The 26,033-nt window shown below is 42.5% G+C and overlaps 1 protein-coding gene and 1 long non-coding RNA gene across 5 annotated transcripts; one reads left to right on the top strand and one right to left on the bottom strand.

Moving 5' to 3' along the window:
• Positions 1-270: 270 nt before the first annotated feature.
• On the top strand, positions 271-3,281 carry LOC121393167. Its single transcript, XR_005960786.1, has 2 exons — positions 271-475; positions 3,017-3,281. It is a non-coding gene; the product is annotated as an uncharacterized LOC121393167 (long non-coding RNA).
• Positions 3,282-4,997: 1,716 nt separating this feature from the next.
• On the bottom strand, positions 4,998-26,033 carry cpsf7.S (cleavage and polyadenylation specific factor 7 S homeolog). Of its 4 annotated transcripts, none has more exons than XM_018259783.2 (9): positions 25,788-26,033; positions 15,348-15,566; positions 13,774-13,877; positions 13,541-13,686; positions 11,576-12,017; positions 9,689-9,804; positions 9,418-9,565; positions 7,162-7,341; positions 4,998-6,108 (listed from the first exon to the last, which is right to left on the bottom strand). In XM_018259783.2, the coding sequence occupies exons 1-8, from the start codon at positions 25,872-25,874 to the stop codon at positions 7,209-7,211; spliced, it is 1,395 nt and encodes a 464-aa protein (XP_018115272.1). In that variant the 5' UTR covers positions 25,875-26,033; the 3' UTR covers positions 4,998-6,108; positions 7,162-7,208.

Below are 26,033 nucleotides of genomic sequence, written 5' to 3'. Positions count from 1 at the left end.
AGAATCACTGCCCAGTCGCTGTATAAATGATCACTGCCCAGTCTCTATATTAATAATAACAGCAGGTTACTTTGCACTTAGTGCTCAAGCTCATATCGATATCTATGAGGGAGTTGACAAAAGTTAAAGGATAATCAGGACCTATTGTTTTCGCCTTAGCACCACCCATGCCTATATTTATATATATATATCTATAGATTAAAGTACGTGCTAAACCCTGCATCTGCTGTTAACCTCTAAAGTGCTGGAATGCCATCCACCAATGAGCATGTTCTAGGTGTAACCAACCACTCCCTTTCCCAGTGGGAGACGGCAGTTTGAACTTTACACCTGACAGAGAGAAGCTGACAGTCAGACAAGTATCATGTCGCTGTTTTCTCGCACCATCGGCCTCCTGCGCCGGACTGTCAATCCCCATGTGATGAGCAAGGCGGGCGTAGGACATAAACCAGCCAAGGATGCCCTCACCCCAGCAGTGAGTAATAGAGGGGCCACTAATACTTCTTATTATGTTTTATATTCCTTTATGGGTTTTTTTATGTTTTATTTTTATGTTTTATTATGATATAATACAATATAGAGCCGATATATATTTTTTTGTGAGGGCAAAAAATAATAAAATGTCTACATTAATCTCCCACCCATTCACTGCCAGACTAAAAAGCGACCATTGTTTTGTTAGTAAACAGACATGACTGTACCTGCGTGTGCCGTGTTAATCGCACTGGTTCTGGTCCCAGCTCTAAAACACCAGACCAGTAAATGGCAATTGTACACTGTGTGAACCTTAATCGATAGAAATAATCAGAATTTGCACCAAGAAGCCGTTTCCTGTGAATTATATATCCAAATCGGGCGAGAAACATGCAAATTTGGCAGTTGCGCGCAGCAGGTGGCAGTGCCGTAGGGAGGCGGTTTATTGCCTTATGAGGACAAGGAAGGGTGTTAGAAATAAGTCACTTGTGAAGGTCACTGCTCAAATACATACAAACGCGGCAACTTTTTACAGCCCTCTTAAAAGACCTGCTTCACGCTGAGCAAATTCACTGACTTTAAAGGGGAACTATCGCTTAAATTGAAAATGTATGATTAGCTTCATCATACTAAAATAAGAAACTTTCTAAATACAACTAATTACAAAAGCTGTACCATCTCTGAAATAATCAAGTTTATCTTCACTGTTCCTCTCTCAGCATCTGTTTCTCCTTCATTCAGCAGTTGGGTGTCAGATGAATGATCCAATATATCTTATAGGGGGGGGCTCCTTTTGCCTAGAAGATGTATTAGAGGTCAGTCTATTAAAATCACCAGACATCATGTCTCTCTACATGCAGAATTTGTGCAATAGGCAGTTATTTTGTTAGATTTTGTTTGTACTGGAATCAGTTATTTGAGTGAGCTCTTATACAGCTGCTAGGAATGGAAGCCCACCCCCCTATATCAGCGGTCCCCAACCTTTTTTGGCCCGGGGACCGGTGAAGAGCAGTGGCGTAACTACCGGGGGAGCAGGGTGTGCAACTGGACCAGGGCCCACACCCCTGCTGGGGTGTGTAGAAAGTTACTTATTTCAGTATGAAAAAGCTTATATTAAATTTTCATTTTCGTGATCATTTCCCTTTAGAAAATTTAAACAGATACAGATCTTTTCAATGCTCATTGGTTACTGAAGCCACTCTAGATATTGCACATCTGGGGCCCCGTCCTCGGTGGCATAAAATATATAAAAAAGCTTTTCCAACTCAGAAGTGCAATATAGCGTGTCGCTGCTCTCCTCCCCACAGCAAATGACCTTAGCAAATGTCTAGGTCAAAAACAAGTCGAGGCCTGGATCAATTATGTGCCCTTCAATTGTCATCAGCTGCACCCATGACATCTGCTCCAGAATTCTAAGCAGCCTGCTGGGAGTTGTAGTTTCAAAACTGCAGTTCCGGGTTTAGGATTACAGAGCTATAGCCAACAGGCAGAAATGAGGCCCACAGCACAAAGCCAGTAATTTAATATTGGTGGACAGGTCCTAAGAAGCCTTTGTCTAAGCCTTTGACTTTAAAGGATAAGTAAACCTTTAAAACAAGTGAATGTAAAATTGATGAGGGGGCTGTTCTAAGAACTTCTGCAATGTAGATTCATTATTTAATTTTGTTTTTATTTCAAGATATTAAGGGATACATGTGCTGTTAATAGGAATGAATTTTGTTACAACAGCGCCACCTGCTGGTCAGTTTCCCACCAGTCTGACCACCAAGTAGTCAAGGAAGTTGTCAGGAGAAAGAAAGAGGCTGCTCTGATGTTCTTCTGCTTAGGAATAAAATTAGAAACCTTTGTCACATCTTTCCTAAGCAGAAGAACATCAGAGCAGCCTCTTTCTTTCTCCTGACAACTTCCTTGACTACTATTTGGATAAAATGGAGTCTATGGGAGACAGGCATTATATAATTCGTAACTTTCTGGATAACGGGTTTCCGAATAACGATCCCATACCTGTACAATACAATTTTACAGTGTCGTGAAGACATATTCACAGCTTTTGACTGTGATGTCCAGGGCCCACAATGGGGCCCTTGCATACCTTATACCTCCTTCCTCCTCCTTAAAGGAACGGTAACACCAAAAAAAGAAAGGGTATTAAAGTAATGAAAATATAATGTAGTATAGCACTGAACTGGTAAAACAGGTGCGTGCTTGCCTTCCCGCCGGCTAAAATGTAAAAAATGCAGGATGGCACTCGGAGCACTTTGTTTTCCGAAGTCCCCTGAAGTTTCCTCGTGAAGCAACTTCGGAAAACGAATCGATCCGAGTGGCATCCCGCTGGCAGGAAGGAGATTAGTCGCCCCGAAGAAGAGGAGATTTGTCGCTGGGCGACTTATCTCCCCGAATCTGCCTGTGTGCCCTGACCCTAAAGGTGAACTACCCCTTTAAGCTTGTTGACTCATTTGCATTTAGCCTTTAACTCTTTTGCCAGTAACATTAACCGTGCATTTCGGCTGCTGCATCTCATGGGCTCTTTGTGTCTTTTTAGGAACAAACCATTGCTTTGGTTACGTTGTTTGCGTCATTCCTGGTGCCATCTGGATGGATCCTGGCTCACATGGATGATTATAAGCAAAAGCCTGAGTAACCTGGTTAAGCTGTGATGTAGGGACCGTGTTACCTGGGACCCAGTCGCCGTCAGAAAGTGTGGATCCGGTTTTGCAACGGGTGCTCCTTGACTATATATCTCCGTGGAACTGTTGCTCCATTGGCATGTTATCTCCCTTTCTTAGTAAAATTCATTTAACTCCAAAGATTGTGGCAATGGTGTGTTATTACCGAGCATAATACTAGTAAAGCAAAACTACGGGAGCCTGTATGGCAGCCGCATAACCAGAACTAGTTGCACAATATAGGGCCAAGTTAGTTGCACAATATAGGGCCAAGTTAGTTGCACAATATAGGGCCAAGTTAGTTGCACAATATAGGGCCAAGTTAGTTGCACAATATGGGGCCACGTTAGTTGCACAATATGGGGCCACGTTAGTTGCACAATATGGGGCCAAGTTAGTTGCACAATATGGGGCCAAGTTAGTTGCACAATATGGGGCCAAGTTAGTTGCACAATATGGGGCCAAGTTAGTTGCACAATATAGGGCCAAGTTAGTTGCACAATATAGGGCCAAGTTAGTTGCACAATATAGGGCCAAGTTAGTTGCACAATATAGGGCCAAGTTAGTTGCACAATATAGGGCCAAGTTAGTTGCACAATATAGGGCCAAGTTAGTTGCACAATATAGGGCCACATTAGTTGCACAATATGGGGCCAAGTTAGTTGCACAATATAGGGCCAAGTTAGTTGCACAATATAGGGCCAAGTTAGTTGCACAATATAGGGCAAAGCTAGTTGCACGATATGGGGACAAGTTAGTTGCACAATATGGGGCCAAGTTAGTTGCACTATATAAGGCCAAGTTAGTTGCACAATATAGGGCCACGTTAGTTGCACAATATAGGGCCACGTTAGTTGCACAATATGGGGCCACGTCAGGTTACAGTTTTTTATTATTTGTAGTTTTTGAGTTATTTAGCTTTTTATTCAGCAGCTCTTCAGTTTGCTGTTTCAGTAATCTGGTTGCTAGGGTCCAAATTACCCCAGCAATAGGAGGAATAGGAGTAAGAATAGGAGAGGGCCTGAATAGAAAGATGAATAATAAAAAGTGGCAACAGTGAAAATATAGTTTTACACTGGCACAACTCCCGACTGAAACTGGGGATAAGGAAAAAAAACAGAGACTCCTTCATGGCTCTCTTCCACTGCAAACAGAAGCCTTGAATTAGTAGCAAATTTTGTACTCCTGCCATATAAAATCAGCACTAAACTGTACCAGCCCAAGGCAACCACAGCCCTTTAGCAGTAAAGATCTGTGTCTCCAAAGATGCCCCAGTAGCTCCCCATCTTCTTTTCTGCTGATTCACTGCACATGCTCTGTGCTGCTGTCACTTACTGAGCTTAGGGAGCCACTCACAATATACAGTACACATAGAATAGAAATGTCACAATATAAGGCTGATTAGTAATTAATACACATAATTACTACATGGCAGCACAGAAACCAGTGCAATTAGCATCAGAATTGAATAATCAGCAAACCTGTAGCATCAGCTTATATTACAGCCAGGGAAGCTCATTTTCTGCTGGATAATTAGTGACGAGCCCTAAGCTTAGCTTCTCAACAGCCAATCAGAGCCCACTGAGCATGTGAGTGTCACAGACACTTTCCAAGATGGTGACCCCCTGTGACAAGTTTGAAGTCCTGGATCATTGCTGCTATTGACAAGCTGACACTTTAGCCTCGTGCAATAAGTTCACTATATAAAATATGCCACTTCAATCATTTTTGAGGGTTAGTTCTCTTTAAAAGGGTCATAAATAACCCTTGGAATACCACATCTGGGCCTGTGAGTTTCTATTTGGGACATCCCTGAATATAGAAGCCGTTAGATACAAAAACCAGATGAGTCGTGTAAAAGTTTAACAACATTATCAATTTATTCCACAATTTCCAGGCAGGGAAAATGAACAGGAGCAACTGATGGTGTTGGGAGGGGTAATTCCCCGCCAGAGGGGGTTTCACGCAGGGCTTCCCTTAGGGTCAGGGCACACAGGCAGATTCGGGGAGATTGGCCGCCCGGCAACAAATCTCCTCTTCTTCGGGGCGACTAATCTCCCCGGACTGCCTTCCCGCCGGCTAAAACGTTTTCCGAAGTCGTCTGAAGTTTCCTCGTGAGGCGTCATCAGAAAACGAATCACGCCGCGTGCCATCCCGCCGGTGATTTACATTTTAGCCGGCGGGAAGGCAGTCGGGGAGATTAGTCGCCCCGAAGAAGAGGAGATTTGTTGCCGGGCGACTAATCTCCCTGTGTGCCATGACCCTTAGGCTATTACAATGCCCCTCTATATAATAAACGAAACATTCGGATATGGTAAAAAACAAACTAATATTTGTCCGACCTTCCCAGCGCAGCAGGTTACCGCAACTCCTTCCACCAAACTCAGTGTAATGAACATGATAGGAGAGAGGGTGGGCACAGGTAGAGAAAAATCTTTTTTAACGTCTGCCCAAAACACTCTCCGACGTGGTATCAGTTTCTGAGCAATGCCCTCAGCAATAGTCTGCACACTGGATACATACAATATAGTTAGAGAATTTCCTCCCAGTGCCGAGTCTTACAGTGAAGCTTGAACAAATCCACCGTCTCTTACAGCTAGAAGCTGCGAGGAACAAATCAACGCAAAGAAAGAATACTGTAGAGCGCAAAGAAAAAAATCTGCTATTGTAAGGAAGTCGTAGACAACGTTTCCATGATTGGAAGGGAAGAAGATGCAGATTGAGGATACGGGAAAAGTCAGCCTCTTTGATAAAAGTCTGATGGACAAGGGGGTCGCCGGTGGAAAAAGCTGTGATTGAAGGAGACAGGTTGGTCCTTGCAAGAACTGGAATAAAATCCCATGAGTAACAAAGGGAGAAGTCACTAATGAAATAGGAGATGAGTGGCGAGCTTCATTAGGTCACAAGGACGCAACGTTAGTCCTTTAGTTTAAAAAAAAAAAACAAATGCGTGTGGCATCATGGAGACCTGGAACAGAAACACAAAGAGAAATGCTGGAGTGGGTCACATTCAATGTACCGGTATCCGGAAGCCAGTTATCCAGAAAGCTCCGAATTACGTAAAGGACGTCTCCCGTAGACTTAAAAATGTGTTTCTGTTTTCTCTGTAATAATAAAACAGTCGCTTGTACTTGATCCCAACTAAGATATAATTAATCCTTATTGGAGGCAAAACCAGTCTATTGGGTTTATTTCATGTTTATATGATTTTCTAGCAGATTAAAAGGAAAACGATCCCCCCAAAATGAATATTTAAGAAACAGACCGTTTATATCAAATTAAGTGGCATATTAAATAATCTTGTCATACCGATATAATATATATATTTAAGTAAATCTTGCCCTTTTACATCTCTTGAACCACCATTTTGTGATGGTCTGTGTGCTGCCTCAGAGATCACCTGACCAGAAATACTGCAGCTCTAACTGTAACAGGAAGAGATCACCTGACCAGAAATACTGCAGCTCTAACTGTAACAGGAAGAGATCACCTGACCAGAAATACTGCAGCTCTAACTGTAACAGGAAGAGATCACCTGACCAGAAATACTGCAGCTCTAACTGTAACAGGAAGAGATCACCTGACCAGAAATACTGCAGCTCTAACTGTAACAGGAAGAGATCACCTGACCAGAAATACTGCAGCTCTAACTGTAACAGGAAGAAGTGTGGAAGCAAAAGACACAACTCTGTCTGTTTATTGGCTCATGTGACCTAACATGTATGGTTTGTTTGTGTGCACCGAGAATCGCACGATCCAAGGGGGCGGACCTTATTTTTTAAAATGGCAATTTTCTATTTATGATTACCCAATGGCACATACTACTAAAATAGTATATTTATGATGAAAATGGTTTATTTACATGAAGCAGGGTTTTACATATGAGCTGTTTTTATATCTTTTTATAGAGACCTACATTGTTTGAGGGGTAAAGTTTTCCTTTACGGTACAAAAAATTATGGAAAGATGTTATCCGGAAAAAACCCCAGGTCCTGAGCATTCTGGATAACAGGTCCCATACCTGTAGTAAAAATGATGATTAATCCCTTCCAAACTTTGGGTCACCTTTCAGCGGTGTCGATCCTTGTCGCGATGTCGCTCTTGGTAATATTCATCCGATCGGTCGTGCGAGTCTCTGTGACGCCGGCTGCTGCCTTCCCTTGATCGGCTAGGAGATCTGTCTCTGGAGCGGTGTCTCTTCCTACAGTGGACAGGCAGAAAATTAAAGCTCAAGATAATTCTTAAAGGGCATGTAAAGGCAAAAAAATAAAATCCCATTTTTTATATCTTTCATGAAAAAGAAACCTATATCCAATATACTATTAAAAATGTGTACTGACTGTATGCAGTGACATTCTCCCTTCATTTACTGCTGTGGATAGGAATGGTCAGACGGTCCCTAACTGCTCTGCAGGGAAACAATCATACTTATGAACAGCAGGGGGAGCCCCCGCCTTACTTCCCAGCCATGCAGAACTCAAGCAGCTTTGTTTGTTTCCCTGTAGAGCAGTCGGCGACTGTGTAGAGATTTGTATTGGATTTTATTTTTGCCTTTACGTCCGTTTTAATGTTTCCAACTCCAGCTGCAGGGACAAAGATCATGGAGCCAGATTTAAACAGATAAACTGGGATTCTATTTGGAGGATTATTTTGCTGCAGAGTTGGAGAAAGTTTGTATTAAACAATACAAAAACTATAAAATCCACATTAGATGACATGACAACACAGGACCCAGTGCAGTCTGTATATTCTGATTATTAATCAGTCTTGCTGTATCGGCTTCTGGCAGATATTATTTGACTTGTGCTGTTTTGATCATTTATGACGATCCCTAAGCAGCCCAGACCACACTGAGCATGTGCACAGTCTTAGTCTTGCAAAGATATATAACAAAGTAACAAGATGGTGACCCCCTGTGGCCAACAATTCATGTTTAGTATACAAAATAAAGCATTATTCTATTTTAGACTTTACTTCCCCTTTAAAAGGGAACTATCGTGAAAATGAAAGTTTAATATAAGCTTCCTCATACTGAAACAAGAAGTATTGTAATAATAAGAATTCCTCTCTCGGCATCCGTTTCTCTTCATTCTGTCTTATAAGGGCTTCCTTTCCTAGCAGATGTATAAGAGATCATTCAAATAACTGATTCCAGTACAAATAAAATAACACAAATCCTGCATGTAGAGAGACGTGAAGTCTGGTTATTTTAATAGAGTGAGCTCTAATACGAGAAACAGATGCTGAGATAGGAATAGTGAAGATAAACTTGATTATTTCAGAAACAGTGCAGAATTTTTAATTGATTTTATTTAGAAAGCTTCTTATTTCAGTATGCTGAAGCTTATATTAGGAATGCACTGAATGCATTATTTGGGATCCGGCCGAATCCCTGGTGAAGGATCCGGCCGAATCCCTGGTGAAGGATCCGGCCGAATCCCTGGTGAAGGATCCGGCCGAATCCCTGGTGAAGGATCCGGCCGAATCCCTGGTGAAGGATCCGGCCGAATCCCTGGTGAAGGATCCGGCCGAATCCCTGGTGAACGATCCGGCCGAATCCCTGGTGAACGATCCGGCCGAATCCCTGGTGAAGGATCCGGCCGAATCCCTGGTGAACGATCCGGCCGAATCCCTGGTGAAGGATCCGGCCGAATCCCTGGTGAAGGATCCGGCCGAATCCCTGGTGAAGGATCCGGCCGAATCCCTGGTGAAGGATCCGGCCGAATCCCTGGTGAAGGATCCGGCCGACTCCCTGGTGAAGGATCCGGCCGAATCCCTGGTGAAGGATCCGGCCGCATCCCTGGTGAAGGATCCGGCCGCATCCCTGGTGAAGGATCCGGCCGCATCCCTGGTGAAGGATCCGGCCGCATCCCTGGTGAAGGATCCGGCCGCATCCCTGGTGAAGGATCAGGCCGAATCCCTGGTGAAGGATCCGGCCGCATCCCTGGTGAAGGATCCGGCCGCATCCCTGGTGAAGGATCAGGCCGAATCACTGGTGAAGGATCCGGCCGAATCCCTGGTGAAGGATCCGGCCGAATCCCTGGTGAAGGATCCGGCCGAATCCTTGGTGAAGGATCCGGCCGAATCCTTGGTGAAGATTTCCCTCTCCGCCCCTAATTTACATTTGCAAATTAGGTTTCAGATTTGGTTTGGCCAGGCGCAAGGATTCGGCCGAATCCTGGAATCCGTCGGTGCATCCCATATATTCAATTTTCACGATAGTTCCCCTTTCAGGAGAATTCTTCCTGTGAAGCTCTGCTGCTTTCATCTTTGGTACCTGGAAGAGTTGGCTTTGTCCTGAATCCCATGCAAACAGTCTTTGAGGGAGGCAAGCAGGACCCGGCAGCGATCGTCATTGGCCACACGAGACTCCTTAATCACAGCAATGGCTGTTTCTAGAGTTTTGATGGCGTTTGCATAATCCCCTGCGAGAAGAATTGAAAGCATTGTGGAGAATATTAGCTAACACAGCTTTTCCCATGATGCAGAAAAAACAAAAGACTGAGTTGCCTAAAGTCGCCCTGAAGAACTGCAGCTGGTTGGGTTACCTGAAGTTGCCCCGCATACAGCGTTCGAGAGCGCGCTCCTAGAGATTGCACGGTTTCTGTTCATTAACTCTTCAAACTCTGCGTCACTTACTGGAGGATACGGACCTTTCGGGTCTCTACAAGTCAACGTAAACACAAACACAACGTATGTAGCTCAACATTTCACACACTTTTTTTAATCTCATGGCCACTTTAAAGGGAATTTGTTTTCCCCTCACCAGAAGTGATTCTCCCCCTACACTGACCAGGGGTGGGCGGCCATGCTCGGGCACACGCATGCCCATAATGATCTAATGGGGGCACTCGCTCGTTATGCAGGTTATTAAAGGGATACGGTCATGGGAAAAATGCTTTTTTTCCCAAAATGAATCAGTTAATAGCGCTGCTACAGCGGAATTCTGCACTGAATCCATTTCTCAAAAGAGCAAACAGATTTTTTAATATTTAATTTTGAAATCTGACATGGGGCTAGACATATTGTCAGTTTTCCAGCTGCCCCCAGTCATGTGACTTGTGCTCTGATAAACTTCAGTCACTCTTTACTGCTGTACTGCAAGTTAGAGTGATATCACCCCCTCCCTTCCCCCCCCCAGCAGCCAAACAACAGAACAATGGGAAGGTAACCAGATAACAGCTCCCTAACACAAGATAACAGCTGCCTGATAGATATAAGAACAACGCTCAATAGTAAAATCCAGGTCCCACTGAGACACATACAGTTACATTGAGTAGGAGAAACAACAGCCTGCCAGAAAGCAGTTCCATCCTAAAGTGCTGGCTCTTTCTGAAATCACATGACCAGGCAAAATGAGCTGAGATGCACCTACACACCAATATTACAACTAAATACACTTGCTGGTTCAGGAATAAAATTTTATATTGTAGAGTGAATTATTTGCAGTGTAAACTGTCATTTAGAAATAAAAACTATATCATAAAAATCATGACAGAATTCCTTTAAGGATTGAAGGACAAATCAACCTATCCAGACATATGTGCAAATTTAGGTCAGGCACTAGCTTATTATGCAAGTGTGTACCCCAACTTAGCACAGTCAGTTGCAACATGTGTAAGCAGCTATAAATAGTGACATTATATGACTTGCTACATATTTATGTATATTTAGGGCAGAGACAGACGAGAAGATTCAGGGAGATTTAGTCGCCCGGCAGCAAATCACTTCTTCGTGCGACTAATCTCCCCGAACTGCCACCCCGCCGCTAGAATCTAAAGTGCTGTTGGGATGGCACTTGAAGCACTTCGTTTTCCGTAGTCGCCCAAAGTTGCCTCACGAGGAAATTTAGAAAGCAAAGCACTCAGAGATTCTAGCCAGCGGGGAGGCAGTTCGGGGACATTAGTCGCCAGAAGAAGAGGCAATTTGTCACCGGGCGACTAATCCCCCCGTGTGTCTCTGCCCTTAAGGGGAACAATCACTATAATTAATAGTTAATTAGATGTTCAATATATCGGTTTAAACATAGCCGTTTTTATATTTTTACTAGGGATGCACCGAATCCACTATTTTGGATTCGGCCGAACCCCCGAATCCTTTGTGAAAGATTCGGCCGAATACCGAACCGAATCCTGAATGGGCAGGGGAAAACATTTTTTACTTCCTTGATTTGTGATAAAAAGTCACGCGTTTTCCCTCCCCGCCCCTAATTTGCATATGCAAGTTAGGATTCCGTTCGGCCGGGCAGAAGGATTCGGCAGAATCCTGCTGAAAAAGGCTGAATCCCAAACCGAATACTGGATTCGGAGCATCCCTAATTTTTACAGTTGCTAATATAAACAGAATTACCTTGCATGCCCAGGAAATACAATACAATAATAAAATTAAAAATCGGCCCCGCACTTAACTCTACCAATCATTTTAGCATTACTCACCGGCTATGTATATAGGGGTGGGGAATCATCTTGAATGGTTCCGGCGGGGGACAAAGGACAGAATTGGGAGGGGGAAAGAAGGCAGGGTTTAGATGGAGGGAAGGTGGTACACTGCCAGGTGGAGGCATGCCTAATGGAGGCGGCAGCAGCCTGGGAGGTGGAGGCATTAAATGGGTATAGTGTAGAGGGGGAATAGGGGGTGGCCGGTAAGCAGCATGCAATGTGGGAGACTGAGGAGGAGGAGGAGGAAGAGTCATAGTGGGATGTTGAAGGGTCATGACAGGGATGCGAGAAGGAGCTTCACAATAGGAGGTGTTGGAGAGCAACGGCATGATCCTTTTTGGAGCCTCGGCTGGAGGTGACAACATGGCAGGCTCGCCTAGTGTGGAAGACCCGTCTGTCAAATCTGAAGAGCTCTTTGAATTTGCTCGGGGTGGAATCTCTGAGGAGACAAGAAAAGTAGGTTGTGAACGGGAACATAAAATAGAAACTAATGATTAAAGGGGAAGTACTACTTTGCTCACCCCTCACAGGTACATTCTATTGTGCACTGTGAAATCTGTGGGTCTTTATGAACCAGTGCCAATAACTTGGTGCATGGGTGCAGGTAAACAAAAATAGAGGTGAGCCAATTAGAGTCCTACATCAAAGGACCCCATACACGGGCTGATAAAAGCTGCAGACAGGCAGAGTCAGCAGCTTATTGGCCAGTGTGTGGGGCCATTCGGCGGGCTTCCCCGGTCGATATCTGGCCGAAAGTTGATCAGATGCCGATCGGGTAGGGTATAAAAATCCTGTAGGATCGCGGCCACATCTGTTCATTGATGCGGTCCCGCGATCTGACCGCCCATATTGGCAGCATTATGATCGGATCGTTGGGCCCTAGAGCCCATGATCGGATCAGCCCAATATCGCCCACCTCAATGTGGGCATATCGGGGAGAGATCCACATATTTGGCGACATCCCTGTGTATGGCCACCTTTAAAGGATAAGTAAACCTTAAAAACAAGTGAATTTAAAATTGACGAGAGTGCTATTCTAAGCACTTTTGTACATGTACATCAGTTATTTATTTTGTTTTTATTCCAAGATATTAAGGGATACATGTACTGTTAATATGAATGAATTTTGTTACAACAGCGCCACCTGCTGGTCATTTTCCCACCAGTCTGACCACCAAGTAGTCAAGGAAGTTGGAGAAAGAAAGAGGCTTATTTCTGCTTAGGAATAAACATTAGAAACCTTTCTCACATCTTTTCTATCTAAAAGAACATCAGAGCAGCCGCTTTCTTTCTCCTGACAACTTCCTTGACTACTTGGTGGTCAGACTGGTGGGAAACTGACCAGCAGGTGGCGCTGTTGTAACGAAATTCATTCATATTAACAGCAAATGTATCCCTTAATATCTTGGAATAATAAAATAAATAATAAATGTACACTCCAAAATTTCTTAGAATAGCACTGTCATCAATTTTATATTTACTTATTTTAAAGGTTTACTTACCCTTTAAAGAAAGCCACATAATCCTTCAGGATAGACCCTCCCCCCTTGGGACTTGGACGGTTCCTGGCCTAAATTCTTTGGGGCATAAGTTGTTTGTGGTAAATGTCACAGTAAGTACAGGTATGGGACCTGCAATCCAGAATGCTCGGGCCTGGGGTTTTCCAGATAACGGATCTCTCTGTAATTTGGATCTTCATACCTTAAGACTACTAGAAAATCATGTAAACATTAAATAAACCCAATAGGCTGGCTTTGCTTCCAATAAGAATTGATTATATCTTAGTTGGGATCAAGTACAAGCTACTGTTTTATTATTACAGAGAAAATACTTTCTGGATTACGGATTTCCAGATAACAGATCCCATAACTGTACAATTGCTCTGGCTGTCCCTATGTGTTTTTGAGGTCTCCTGTATATCATATTGTAGGGATGGGGTCTGGGCCTTGTTTATTGTCTTACTCTTGCGTGAAAGTGCTTCAAAGAAGGACAAGTTCTGCCGATTGGCTGGTCGCACATCCAGCTTCTTCCCATTCAGCTTCTTCTGAGGCAAATGCTCGAGTATAAGATTCATGGAGGATTCAGAGGAGAGAGTGACCTCTGCAAACCTGCCGAGTCAACAGCAACACAAACAGTAAGTTTAGGAACGTAATCACAAGGCACCACAATAGCTTTCAATTTCCGCTGCTCCTTACCCTTTGGACTGGCCATTAGCTCTATTCTCTGCAAATTTTATTTCCACATGATCTTTGATGCCCAGGGAACGGATCAGAGTGAGCAGCTGCTGATCTGTTGTCCACTGCAGTAAAAAAAAAATAATTAAAATATTGAATCGGATGCAATGGACTGGAGAGCAATATCTGGCAAAAGAGAATAAGCATTAAAGGATAAATAAACCTTTGAAATAAGTGAACGTAAAATTGATGAGAGTGCCATTCTAAGCACTTTTCTAATTTATATTCATTCATTATTTCTTTTTTAATTCCAGGGTTAATTCGGGTTTTACCTGACCCGTACCCAACCCACCCTCCCTCCACCAGCACCTGACTTCCGGGTTCCTTTTATAGACCTGCAAAACTTGCCCCCGCTGATGACATCACAAAAGGGGTGGGGCAAGTGGCTATAAAACCAGAAGCTGGTAGTGTAAGGTGGCAAATGGGGGTGTGAGGTCAGCCTGAACCAGCCTGAACCAGCCCGACCCACGGGTAAACCTACGGGTGTCGGGCGGGCTCGAATATCACCAATTAAAGGACCAGTAACATCAAATTTTGTTTTACAAAAAATAATTTGTTTGTATAGATCGGAAAAAAAAACACCAACACAAATTAAACTTTTAAAATTAAGTATTTATTAAGAAATAACTTATCCACTCCGCTTGCGCCCCTTTTTTAGAAAAGGGAACATGGCGACGATCCATCTTGCGGCGCTCAATTTCTCCTCCCTGGCTATTTCCTTTAAGGAAGGCAGGGAGGAGAAATCGAGCACCGCACAATGGATCATCCTATCCCTTTCTGAAGAGGAGCGCAAGTGGAGATTCTGCAAGTTATTTCTTAATAAAGACTTTGCGATTTTAAAGTTTAATTTGTGTTGGTGGTTTTTATTTTTAGATCTATACAAATGAATTTTTTAAGAAAAAATGTTACTGGTCCTTTAAGACCTTCCTTTAAGGGCTTTAGCACACGGGAAGATTAATCGACTAACTGCTTCTTCTTCGGGGCAATCTCCCCAAACTGCCTTCCCCCTGCTAAAATGAAAAAATCGCCTGCGGCAATGCACTCGTGGCGATTCCGAAGTTTCCTCGTGAGGCAACTTTGGAAACTGAATGGCCGCGAGTGCATTGCCAGGCGACTAAATTTCCCGGAACCTGCCCGTGTGCTAAAGCCCTGAGGAAGGTCATTCTTCCCCTTTACAAAGCACTGGTAAGGGCCCATCTAAATAAAGTAGTGATGTTTTGGCCTGCAGTGATTAAAAAGAACATTGTTGAAACAGAGAGAGAACAGAGAAGAAAAAAAAAGACTACACTGATAATAAATATATGAGCGGATACCAGGAAACATATGGGGACTGAATGTAAGGTCCTAGGATATGGCCCTTCTATCTGTTACAGTTAAGGTGCCCAACTACAGGCAGTTTTAATCTGCAAATTCAGCTCATTTAGATCAAGTCGGCAGTTTATCTGCATGTGTGTGTATATACGGTAGATCAGGAAGGTTTGAGGAGCACATAGGCTTATTGATAAAAAAACACCCTCACCCTGCCCATCACTTACCCACGAGAAGTTCCCAATGTACATGGACACCCTGTTGCGCCCACCGAGGTACAGGATTTCAGAAGTCTTGTTGTATGACTTAGGAGAGGTGCTCTGTATGGGAGATGGTGCTTCCAGGGAGCTGATGTTTCTGTTGCCATCAGTGTACAGGGAAGAAATTGCCGGCACAGCCAACACATCGTCATACAGGTCTACCTGCTCAGCAGCAAACTCCGACTCCTATGAGAGATGTAGCACCAATTCAGAAATTAAATTACAATACCAAATATATATATATATATATATGTAATCAGGAGCACTTCTTTTTTAGAGACTACCCCAAATGAGCACCCGGGACTTGATCGATTGATAGTGAGTGCCGGTTAATAATATGACTGATATATATATATATATATATAGAGATATAGAGAGAGATAGAGAGAGATAGAGAGAGAGAGAGAGAGAGAGAGAGAGAGAGACACACACTTATATATATATATATATATATATATATAAAGCCACCACCCTAAGCATCAGCTGAATTCACTGCCCAAATCACAGATGCTACGGATAATTCGTACAGATAGCGAAATAGTCAGGAGAAAACGAGACTTGCAAGTGATGGGTAAAAGATTTTTGGAAGGGGTTGCCCACGTCAATTGATTGAGGATACCATCAGATGGGCGGAACATGCAGATCGCATAGAGGTAATGAGAGAGAAAGATGTAAAAAATGGTTTAAATAAAAATGAATATAATCAGGAAAAGTACTATATAAGTAGGTATAACACTAACAGTGAGAGTGTAAGGCAAAGTGTCCTTAAAAATTGGGATATTATAACAACAGATGAACAGCTAATGAGGAAAGTCCCAAAACGTCCTAAATTTGGTTATTCCAGAGCGAGGAATCTTAAAGAACAATTGAGCCCATCAGACCCTGTAGACAAATATGTTATAAAAGTACAAGAAAATGTCTTAAGTCCAAAGCCTGGGGTATTCAAGTGTAAAGGCTGTGTAAAGGGGCAGCAGTCTTATGCTAGGAACACATTTTACGCACCTGCATACTGGCAGGGGTGCGCCGCCAATGAGGCGAGCTGAGCCTGAAAGGATTCCAGGGGCGGCAAAAAGCCGCTCCTGCACCTTTAAGAGCTGAATTTCCATTTTTTGAACCGGAAATTCGGCTGTACTATTGCAAGAGAGCGCAATTGCGCTCTCCGCAATAGTGTTTCTGCCTCCCCTCCCGACACGTAAGTTGGTGAGGGGGGGCGGCATTGCAGGAGCCGCCTCAGGAGGCTACTTAGTCTGAATCGGCGCTGCATACTGGAAAGAGACATAGGGTTAAGCACAGGAGGACATGCGAAACGATGATGGTTGTATATATCATCCAGTGCCCGTGTGGGTTGATATACTGCGGGCAGGGGCGTAACTACAGAGGAAGCAGACCCTGCGGCTGCAGGGGGGCCCAAGAGGCATAGGGGGCCCCATAAGGCTCTAATTAATTAGGAATTTTAATATATATTGTTAATACAAGGAAACCACTGGATATTTTGGGAGCCCTAAAATTATTTTGCTGCGGGGCCCAGTAACATCTAGTTACGCCACTGACTGCGGGGAAAACTGTACAGGTGGCCATACACGGGCCGATAAACACTGCCGACAGATCGAGTCCACAGCTTATTGGCCCGTGTATGGGACCCCCCTGACGGGCTTCCCCGATCGAGATCTGGCCCACTAATCCCCTCGGATAGCGGCCGCATCTGTTCGTTGATTCGGTCCCGCGATCTGACCGCCCGTAAAGCCACCATTAGGATCCGATCGTTGGGCCCTAGGGCCCACAATCGGATCAGCCCGATATTGCCCACCTCAAGGTGGGAATATAGGGGAGATCCGCTCGTTTGGCGACATCACCAAACCAGCGGATCTCTCCGTGTATGGCCACCTTAAGACAATTGAAGGAGAGGATTGGGATGCACAAGTATTCGAGCTGCCCTTGATCTGTATAGAAAAAACATAACCAAAGAAGGTAAAAAGAAACAAGATATAACCGGTGGCAAAGCACTGGGCTGATTGTAAACATGATGCATCGACATTCACGTGTATTACGCTCATTGATGTGGTCAAACCTAGACCAAGAGGGGGAGATGTAGAAAATGAGCTCTATTACAGAGAGTGGCCTTTTGGATACACTAATTCGATTGTGTGGCACCAAAAGGTCTAAATGGGCAAACAGCAAACAATTGCTTCTTCATTTAAAACATCCTGAGAGTATTTATCTTTTGAAAAAAAACATCCAGTTGAGACAGCAGATTGAATAGATACATAAGTAACAAGAATAAATGGAAAAGAGGATATAGTTCTAAATGATGAGAAACATATGTTGCAATTTGCAGATATAAATGTTCTAGTAACTTGTTATGCTTCTTATTTCGTAGGTTGAAACCTGCAGCGCTTTTATGAGTCGTTTTTATTGAACTGATGGGGACATCTACTGGTCACATAGTATATTGCACATATACTTAAAGGGATCCTGTCATCGAAAAACATTTAACATCAGTTAATAGTGCTGCTCCAGCAGAATTCTGCACTGAAATCCATTTCTCAAAAGAGCAAACTGATTTTTTTATATTCAATTTTGAAATCTGACATGGGGCTAGACATATTGTCAATTTCCCAGCTGCCCCAAGTCATGTGACTTGTGCCTCCACTTTAGGAGAGAAATGCTTTCTGGCAGGCTGCTGTTTTTCCTACTCAATGTAACTGAATGTGTCTCAGTGAGACATGGGTTTTTACTATTGAGTGTTGTTCTTAGATCTACCAGGCAGCTGTTATCTTGTGTTAGGGAGCTGCTATCTGGTTACCTTCCCATTGTTCTTTTGTTTGGCTGCTGGGGGGGAAAAGGGAGGGGGTGATATCACTCCAACTTGCAGTACAGCAGTAAAGAGTGATTGAAGTTTATCAGAGCACAAGTCACATGACTTGGGGCAGCTGGGAAATTGACAAAATGTCTAGCCCCATGTCAGATTTCAAAATTGAATATAAAAAAAATCAGTTTGATCTTTTGAGAAATGGATTTCAGTGCAGAATTCTGCTGGAGCAGCACTATTAACTGATTCATTTTGAAAAAAAAATTTTTCCCATGACAGTATCCCTTTAAGAAACCTGTTATATATTTTGTACAGGTTTTAAAAATTTTTTTTAGAAAAAGAAAACCATTTTAAGTGAAAATTTCTTAACACACTTCTTAACAAATTTTTAACAGATGCGCAAAATGATTGTATGACAATTAGAAGACACACCATTGGTCAATATGTCACAAGGAATGGGAGGTCACTTTGGCGCCATTTTGTATTGTGAGCACTATATAAAGTTTTATTTGCACATTGTATATTATCCTTGAAAAAGGTCCCAAGAGGGGCCGAAACGTTGGAGCACTGTAATTGTGAGTATATATATATACTAAAACATATAAACAAGTACCAATAAAATTAGGAAAAACACATGTACAGGTATAGGATCCCTTACCCGGAAACCCATTAAGGAAAACACGTCTCCCACATTTTATCCAAATAATCCAAATTTTTAAAAAGTATTTCCTTTTCCTGTGTAATTATAAAACAGGAGTTTGTACTTGATCCCAACTAAGATATAATTTATCTTTATTGGAAGCAAAACCAGCCTCTTGGGTTTATTTAATATTTAAGTGATTTTCTAGTAGACTTAAAGGGATACTGTCATGGGAAAAAAAATTTTTTTCAAAATGCATCAGTTAATAGTGCTACTCCAGCAGAATTCTGCACTGAAATCCATTTCTCAAAAGAGCAAACAGATTTTTTTATATTCAATTTTGAAATCTGACATGGGGCTAGACATTTTGTCAATTTCCCAGCTGCCCCATGTCATGTGACTTGTGCTCTGATAAACTTCAATCACTCTTTACTGCTGTACTGCAAGTTGGAGTGATATCACCCCCTCCCTTTCCCCCCCAGCAGCCAAACAAAAGAACAATGGGAAGGTAACCAGATAACAGCTCCCTAACACAAGATAACAGCTGCCTGGTAGATCTAAGAACAACACTCAATAGTAAAAACCCATGTCCCACTGGGACACATTCAGTTACATTGAGAAGGAAAAACAGCAGCCTGCCAGAAAGCATTTCTCTCCTGAAGTGCAGGCACAAGTCACATGACATGGGGCAGCTGGGAAATTGACAAAATGTCTAGCCCCATGTCAGATTTCAAAATTGAATATAAAAAAATCTGTTTGCTCTTTTGAGAAATGGATTTCAGTGCAGAATTCTGCTGGAGTAGCACTATTAACTGATGCATTTTGAAAAAAATTTTTTTTCCCATGACAGTATCCCTTTAAGGTATGAAGATCCAAATTACGGAAAGATCAGTTATCCGGAAATCCCTAGGTCCCGAGCATTCTGGATAACAGGTCCCATACCTGTATATGTAATATATATATTTATGTATGTATATGTACATATAAGATTCAGTAGCGAGGTGATATTATATATTATTAATCACACTAGAAATGAGTTAGTTACAAGTTAGTTATAAGCATGCATCCAACTACACCTTAAACTGCAATGATTAAAATTCCTTACCCCCGATACAGACTCACGTCTAACTTCACTCTCCCTTTTCCCTGGCAGCCATCATTCTGGACTGTGCTAACTCTAGACTTAATAGCAATACTAGGTAGAGAAGCGGGGTTGCCTTAAAGGAGAACTAAACCCTAAAAATGAATGTGGCTAAAAATGTCCTATTTTATATAGTGAACTTATTGCACGAGGCTAAAGTTTCAGCTTGTCAATAGCAGCAATGATCCAGGACTTCAAACTTGTCACAGGGGGTCACCATCTTGGAAAGTGTCTGTGACACTCACATGCTCAGTGGGCTCTGATTGGCTGTTGAGAAGCTAAGCTTAGGGCTCGTCACTAATTATCCAGCAGAAAATGAGGTTGTATGTATTCTAACGAATGTTTAAAATGTTTTTTTGATGTTACTGGTCCTTTAACCTTTGCACTGATGTGCCTCGACTATACAAGGACAGCGTTTGTTATCAAATAGCGAGAGGTGGAGTTTTTTGCCAGTGGTGCCTAAAAGGGCATCTTTATCTTGATCTAGAAAAGGTTTCCTTTGAGTTCATTAAACGCTGCCAATAAAACAAGTCCAAGCTGCACTGACAGGCTATGGGGATGATCACTGCAGACTGTGCACATATCACTTTCCCAAATGTTTCCACGTTGGCTGCAGAAAGAATCTAGATAGACAGCTCTCCGGTAATACTGGCTCTACTGTTACTGGAGCTGCTATACTGCTTGCATGCGCTGGATACTTTAGCCTGAAATCCAGGAATACAAAGCTCAGGTTACAATTATAGAGAATAAAGAAGCAAATCACTGGCACACAGGGGTAGTGCTGGCAGGGCAAGTCCTTCATAGTTTATTGTGAGGTGCAATGTTTCAGGGTAAGACCACTTTGTCAAGCAAAGGGGTATTACTGTGAATAAATAAACTAGTAAGGGTTTGCCCTGCCAGCACTACCCCTGTGTGCCAGTTTGTCAATTTCCTCTTCAGCTAAAATGGATAAAATGGAGTCTATGGGAGACGCAATCTGGAAATTCAGAGCTTTCTGAAGAATGGGTTTTTGGATAATGGACCCAATACATACACGCACTATATATATATATATATATATATATATATATATATATATATATATATATATATATATATATATATATATATATATATATATATATGTCGGCCGAACTGAATTTGCATATTCAAATTAGGGGTGTGAAGGGGAAAACATTTTTTACTTGCTCTGTGACAAAAAGTCAAGCAATTTCCCTCCCCACCCCTAATTTGCATATGCAAATTTGGATATGGATTCGGTTCGGCCAGGCAGAGGGATTCGACCGAATATATATTATGATTCTGCCAATTGTTCCATCACTTTATAGCAAACAACAGAGAGCTTGATTGATACCTACAGAAATCATTACGAGACAAAACAAAACAAAAGGTACTTTGATTGATCCCACATCCCGCTCCTAGCAGCCAAAAAAATAACTGGATAACAGCAGGCACTAAGTTGGCATCAGGTCTAGTAACCCATAACAACAATTAGCCATTTGCTTTCAAACAGTGCAGCAGTAACTGATATATGCTGACTGGTTGCTATGGGTTACTAGACCTGATGCCAACTTTGCGCCTGAAAGTTAAAAAGCTACATGTTCATGTTTTAAAGGAACAGTAACCCCAACACATGAAAGTGTTTTAAAGGAATGACCATATAAAATACTGTTGCCCTGCTTCAGAAATACAACTATGCTTTATATAAACAAGCTGCTGTGTAGCCATGGGGGCAGCCATAGAAGCACAGGATACACGGTAGATAACAGATAAGTACTACTATAGTTTATATAAACAAGCTGCTGTGTAGCCATGGGGGCAGCCATAGAAGCACAGGATACACGGTAGATAACAGATAAGTACTACTATAGTTTATATAAACAAGCTGCTGTGTAGCCATGGGGGCAGCCATTCAAGCACAGGATACAGGGTAGATAACAGATAAGTACTACTATAGTTTATATAAACAAGCTGCTGTGTAGCCATGGGGGCAGCTATTCAAGCACAGGATACACAGTAGATAACAGATAAGTACTACTATAGTTTATATAAACAAGCTGCTGTGTAGCCATGGGGGCAGCTATTCAAGCACAGGATATACAGTAGATAACAGATAAGTACTACTATAGTTTATATAAACAAGCTGCTGTGTAGCCATGGGGGCAGCCATTCAAGCACAGGATACACAGTAGATAACAGATAAGTACTACTATAGTTTATATAAACAAGCTGCTGTGTAGCCATGGGGGCAGCCATTCAAGCGCAGGATACACAGTAGATAACAGATAAGTACTACTATAGTTTATATAAACAAGCTGCTGTGTAGCCATGGGGGCAGCCATTCAAGCACAGGATACACAGTAGATAACAGATAAGTACTACTATAGTTTATATAAACAAGCTGCTGTGTAGCTATGGGGGCAGCCATTCAAGCACAGGATACACAGTAGATAAGAGATACATTCAGAAGAATCCCATTGTATACTACAGAGCTTATCTGTTATCCGCTGTGAATCCTGTACCTCTTCTCCTTTTTTCAGCTTTGAATGGCTGCCCTCGTGACTACAGCAGTTTGTTTATACAAGCAAACACACCAGTGCATTATATTTTCATTATTCCAAAACCCTTTCATTTTTTGCTGTTACTGTTCCTTTAAATGGGTCGTTCACCATCCAAACACTTTTTTCAGTTCAAATGTTTTGAGATTGTTCCCGAGAAATAAAGACTTTTTACAATTACTTTCCATCACTGTATTTATTTTTTACAGTTTTTCCAAAATCTAAGTTTAAAGTTTAATGTCGTCTCTGGAGTCCGGCAGCTCAGTAATTCAGGTGCAGACTATGAACTGTGACAATTTTGCAACATTTAGTTGAATATTTCTCAGCAGCATCTCTGGAGTATTAGCAACTATTGTATCAATTCTAAAGGCAGAGACACACGATCAGATTCGGGGAGATTTAGACTCCCGGCGACAAATCGGCTCTTCTTCGGGCGACTAATCTCTTCAAACTGCCTTTCCGCCGGCAGAATGCAAATCGCTGGCGGTATGGCACCTAGAGCGTTTTGTTTTCCTGAAGTCGCCCAAAGTTTCCTCGCAAGGCCAGTTTGGGGAGATTAGTCGCCTGAAGAAGAGGCAGTTTGTCGCCGGACTAATCTTCTCCACGCGTGTCTCTGCCCCAACAGCTGCCTGTAATAAAACCCAGCGATTCTGCTCAGCAGGTACAAAGATAAGAAATGTATCAACTTAATGTATGAATTTAAAACAGTTTGCAGGGTCGGCGACTCCCCCTTTCCAGAGCTGCTGTAGAAGGTGAAAATGACACTTTACACTTAAATATTAGAAAAACGGTGACACAATAGAAACTCAGTGGAAAAAGTTATTTCTGGTGATCTATCTGAAAGCAACTAGTTTCAGAACTCCGATGCCTGAATCTGCAACAAGTCGTAAGTAAACGTTAGGGGCATTTGCCCGGTGTAACACTTAGGCTTGGGGGGGAGGAGGGAGGGGGTCTATGTAGGGTAGGGGTTTTTTAACTTTAGGGCTGCATCCTCCTTTAATCAGCTGGCTTCTGCTAAATTGGTTAAAGAGTCAGAACCAGCAGTGCAGAGAGCATAAACAGCCTGCCAGATACCGTTCCTAGAATTACATTGACAGCTGACTTTAGAAACATTGTTATGTTACATGTAAATTAGAAAACTGTTTTTTCCCCCCATTATTCTAAACTGGCCGTTATTGGGTGAAGTTCCCCCTTTAAAGGAGTGGTTCACCTTTAAGTTAACTTTTAGTATGTTATAGAATGGCCAATTATAATCAACTTTTCAATTGGACTTTATTTTATTTCTTTTATAGTTTTTGAATTATTTGCTTTCTTCTTCCGACTCTTTCCTGCTTTCAAATAAGGGGTCACCGACCCTATTTAAAAAAATGCTCTGCAAGGCTACAAATGTATTATTATTGCTACTTTTTATTGCTTATCTTTCTACTCAGACCCTCTGCAATTCATATTCCAGTCTCTTATTAAAGGAGAAGGAAAGGCTGAAACTATGTAAGCTTTATCAGAAAGGTCTATATAAATACACCAGTAAACCCTCAAAGTAATGCTGCTCTGAGTCCTCTGTCAAAAGAAACAGCACATTTCTTTCCTTCTATTGTGTACTCATGGGCTTCTGTATCAGACTTCCTGTTTTCAGCTTAAACCTCCAGGGCTAGGGCTTGAGCATGCTCAGTTTGCTCCTCTCCCCCTCCCCTCCCTGCTGTAATCTGAGCCCAGAGCTATGAGTGAGCAGGGAGAGACTCAGGCAGGAAGTGATGTCAACCCAAGCTAACATGGCAGCTGCTATCCTAAACAAACAGAGACAGTGTCGAGAACTGTTTATTCATGTATATTAAAGTATTCTGCAGAATAAGTATAGTGTTATAGCTTGCACTATTCTGACTAATTGTTTGGCAATTAACTGCCTCTGTAGTTTCCTTCTCCTTTAAAATCAATGCATGGTTGCTAGGGTAATTTGGATCCAAGCAGTAGGGTTGCGAGCTGGCCAGTAAAAATGCAGGTTGATCCCAATGTTATTAATAGGGAAAAAAGATGAATATATAGGAAGGCCGGTATTTATTTTCCACAAAAGGTGGCAACCAACCAGATGGCTGAAACTGCAAACTGGAGAGCTGCTAAACAACTCAAAAACCACAAATAATAAAAAATGAAGACCAATTGCAAATGATCTCAGAATATCCCTCTCTACATCATACTAACAGTTCATTTAAAAGTGAACATCCCCTTTTAAAGGGATCCTGTCATCGGATTGAAAATCAATCAGTTAATAGTGCTACTCCAGCAGAATTCTGCACTGAAATCTATTTCTCAAAAGAGCAAACAGATTTTTTTATATTCAATTTTGAAATCTGACATGGGGCTAGACATATTGTAAGTTTCCCAGCTGCCCCTGGTCATGTGACTTGTTCCTGCACTTTAGGAGAGAAATGCTTTCTGGCAGGCTGCTGTTTTCCTTCTCAATGTAACTGAATGTATCTCAGTGGGACCTGGATTTTACTATTCAGTGTTGTTCTTAGATCTACCAGGCAGCTGTTATCTTGTGTTAGGGAGCTGCTATCTGGTTACCTTCCCATTGTTCTATTGTTTGGCTGCTGGGGGGGAAAGGGAGGGGGTGATATCACTCCAACTTGCAGTACAGCAGTAAAGAGTGATTGAAGTTTATCAGAGCACAATCACATGACTTGGGGCAGCTGGGAAATTGACAATATGTCTAGCCCCATGTCAGATTTCAAAATTGAATAAAAAAAATCTGTTTGCTCTCTTGAGAAATGGATTTCAGTGCAGAATTCTGCTGGAGCAGCACTATTACCTGATTCATTTTGGAAAAAAATTAATTCCCATGACAGTATCCCTTTAAGCAAAGCAGAAATAAACAGAGCTATTTTAAAGCGTCAGAGCCAGGCAAGACAAGGTTGGAGCAGCAGATTGATTTTAATGGATGAGAACAATGAAGTTTACATATAATAATAAATAATAATACAGGAGCCAGAGGGGACTGTATATAAATAATACAAAGAAAAGGGGGAGGGGCGGAGCTGGGCAACTTGTATTTGTCCCTAGATATGGGGGAGTCTCTGCATAAGGATCAATATCACAGCTGAGACATTAGTAAAGGAGAAATGAATGAAATATAATCCCCATGCACTGGGGGAGGGGAATGCAGGGCCCAGGGATCTTTCCAGGCCTGTAGCCAATCAAAGCAGCAACCAACGTGCGTATAAATATCTATCTATAGGGATAGGACAGAGATAAATATATGTACATTTCTCTTTGAGCCGCTCCGGGTCTCCCCCACCTGGATGAACTCCTCCTCGGCGTAAATATCAATCAGATCGGCCCCGTCCGCCATCCCCGGCCCGGATGTCCCCGAGCGAGAATGCTCAGTTCGTACAGCGCTTCCCCCCCTCCCTCCACTTTTTTCTCCGCGTCCGTTTTCTTTGTTCGGGTTACGTTTCGCCTCAATGTAGTCGGGCCCGGTGATATCCCTGCGCTCTGGAATACGCTGCGC

Source organism: Xenopus laevis, chromosome 4S (assembly GCF_017654675.1).
Source record: "Xenopus laevis strain J_2021 chromosome 4S, Xenopus_laevis_v10.1, whole genome shotgun sequence".
NCBI classification, from domain to species: Eukaryota; Metazoa; Chordata; class Amphibia; order Anura; family Pipidae; genus Xenopus; species Xenopus laevis.
This window is presented reverse-complemented; position numbering and strand designations above follow the sequence as displayed.

Excerpts from the sequence above, each read along its gene's own strand:
- cpsf7.S (XM_018259783.2), bottom strand. The coding sequence starts at position 25,874 with ATGGCGGACGGGGCCGATCTGATTGATATTTACGCCGAGGAGGAGTTC. Across the intron at positions 13,687-13,773 it reads GCTAATGGCCAGTCCAAAGG|GTTTGCAGAGGTCACTCTCT; the intron begins GTAAGGAGCAGC and ends TTGACTCGGCAG. Across the intron at positions 7,342-9,417 it reads GACAAAGCCAACTCTTCCAG|GAAGAGACACCGCTCCAGAG; the intron begins GTACCAAAGATG and ends TGTCCACTGTAG.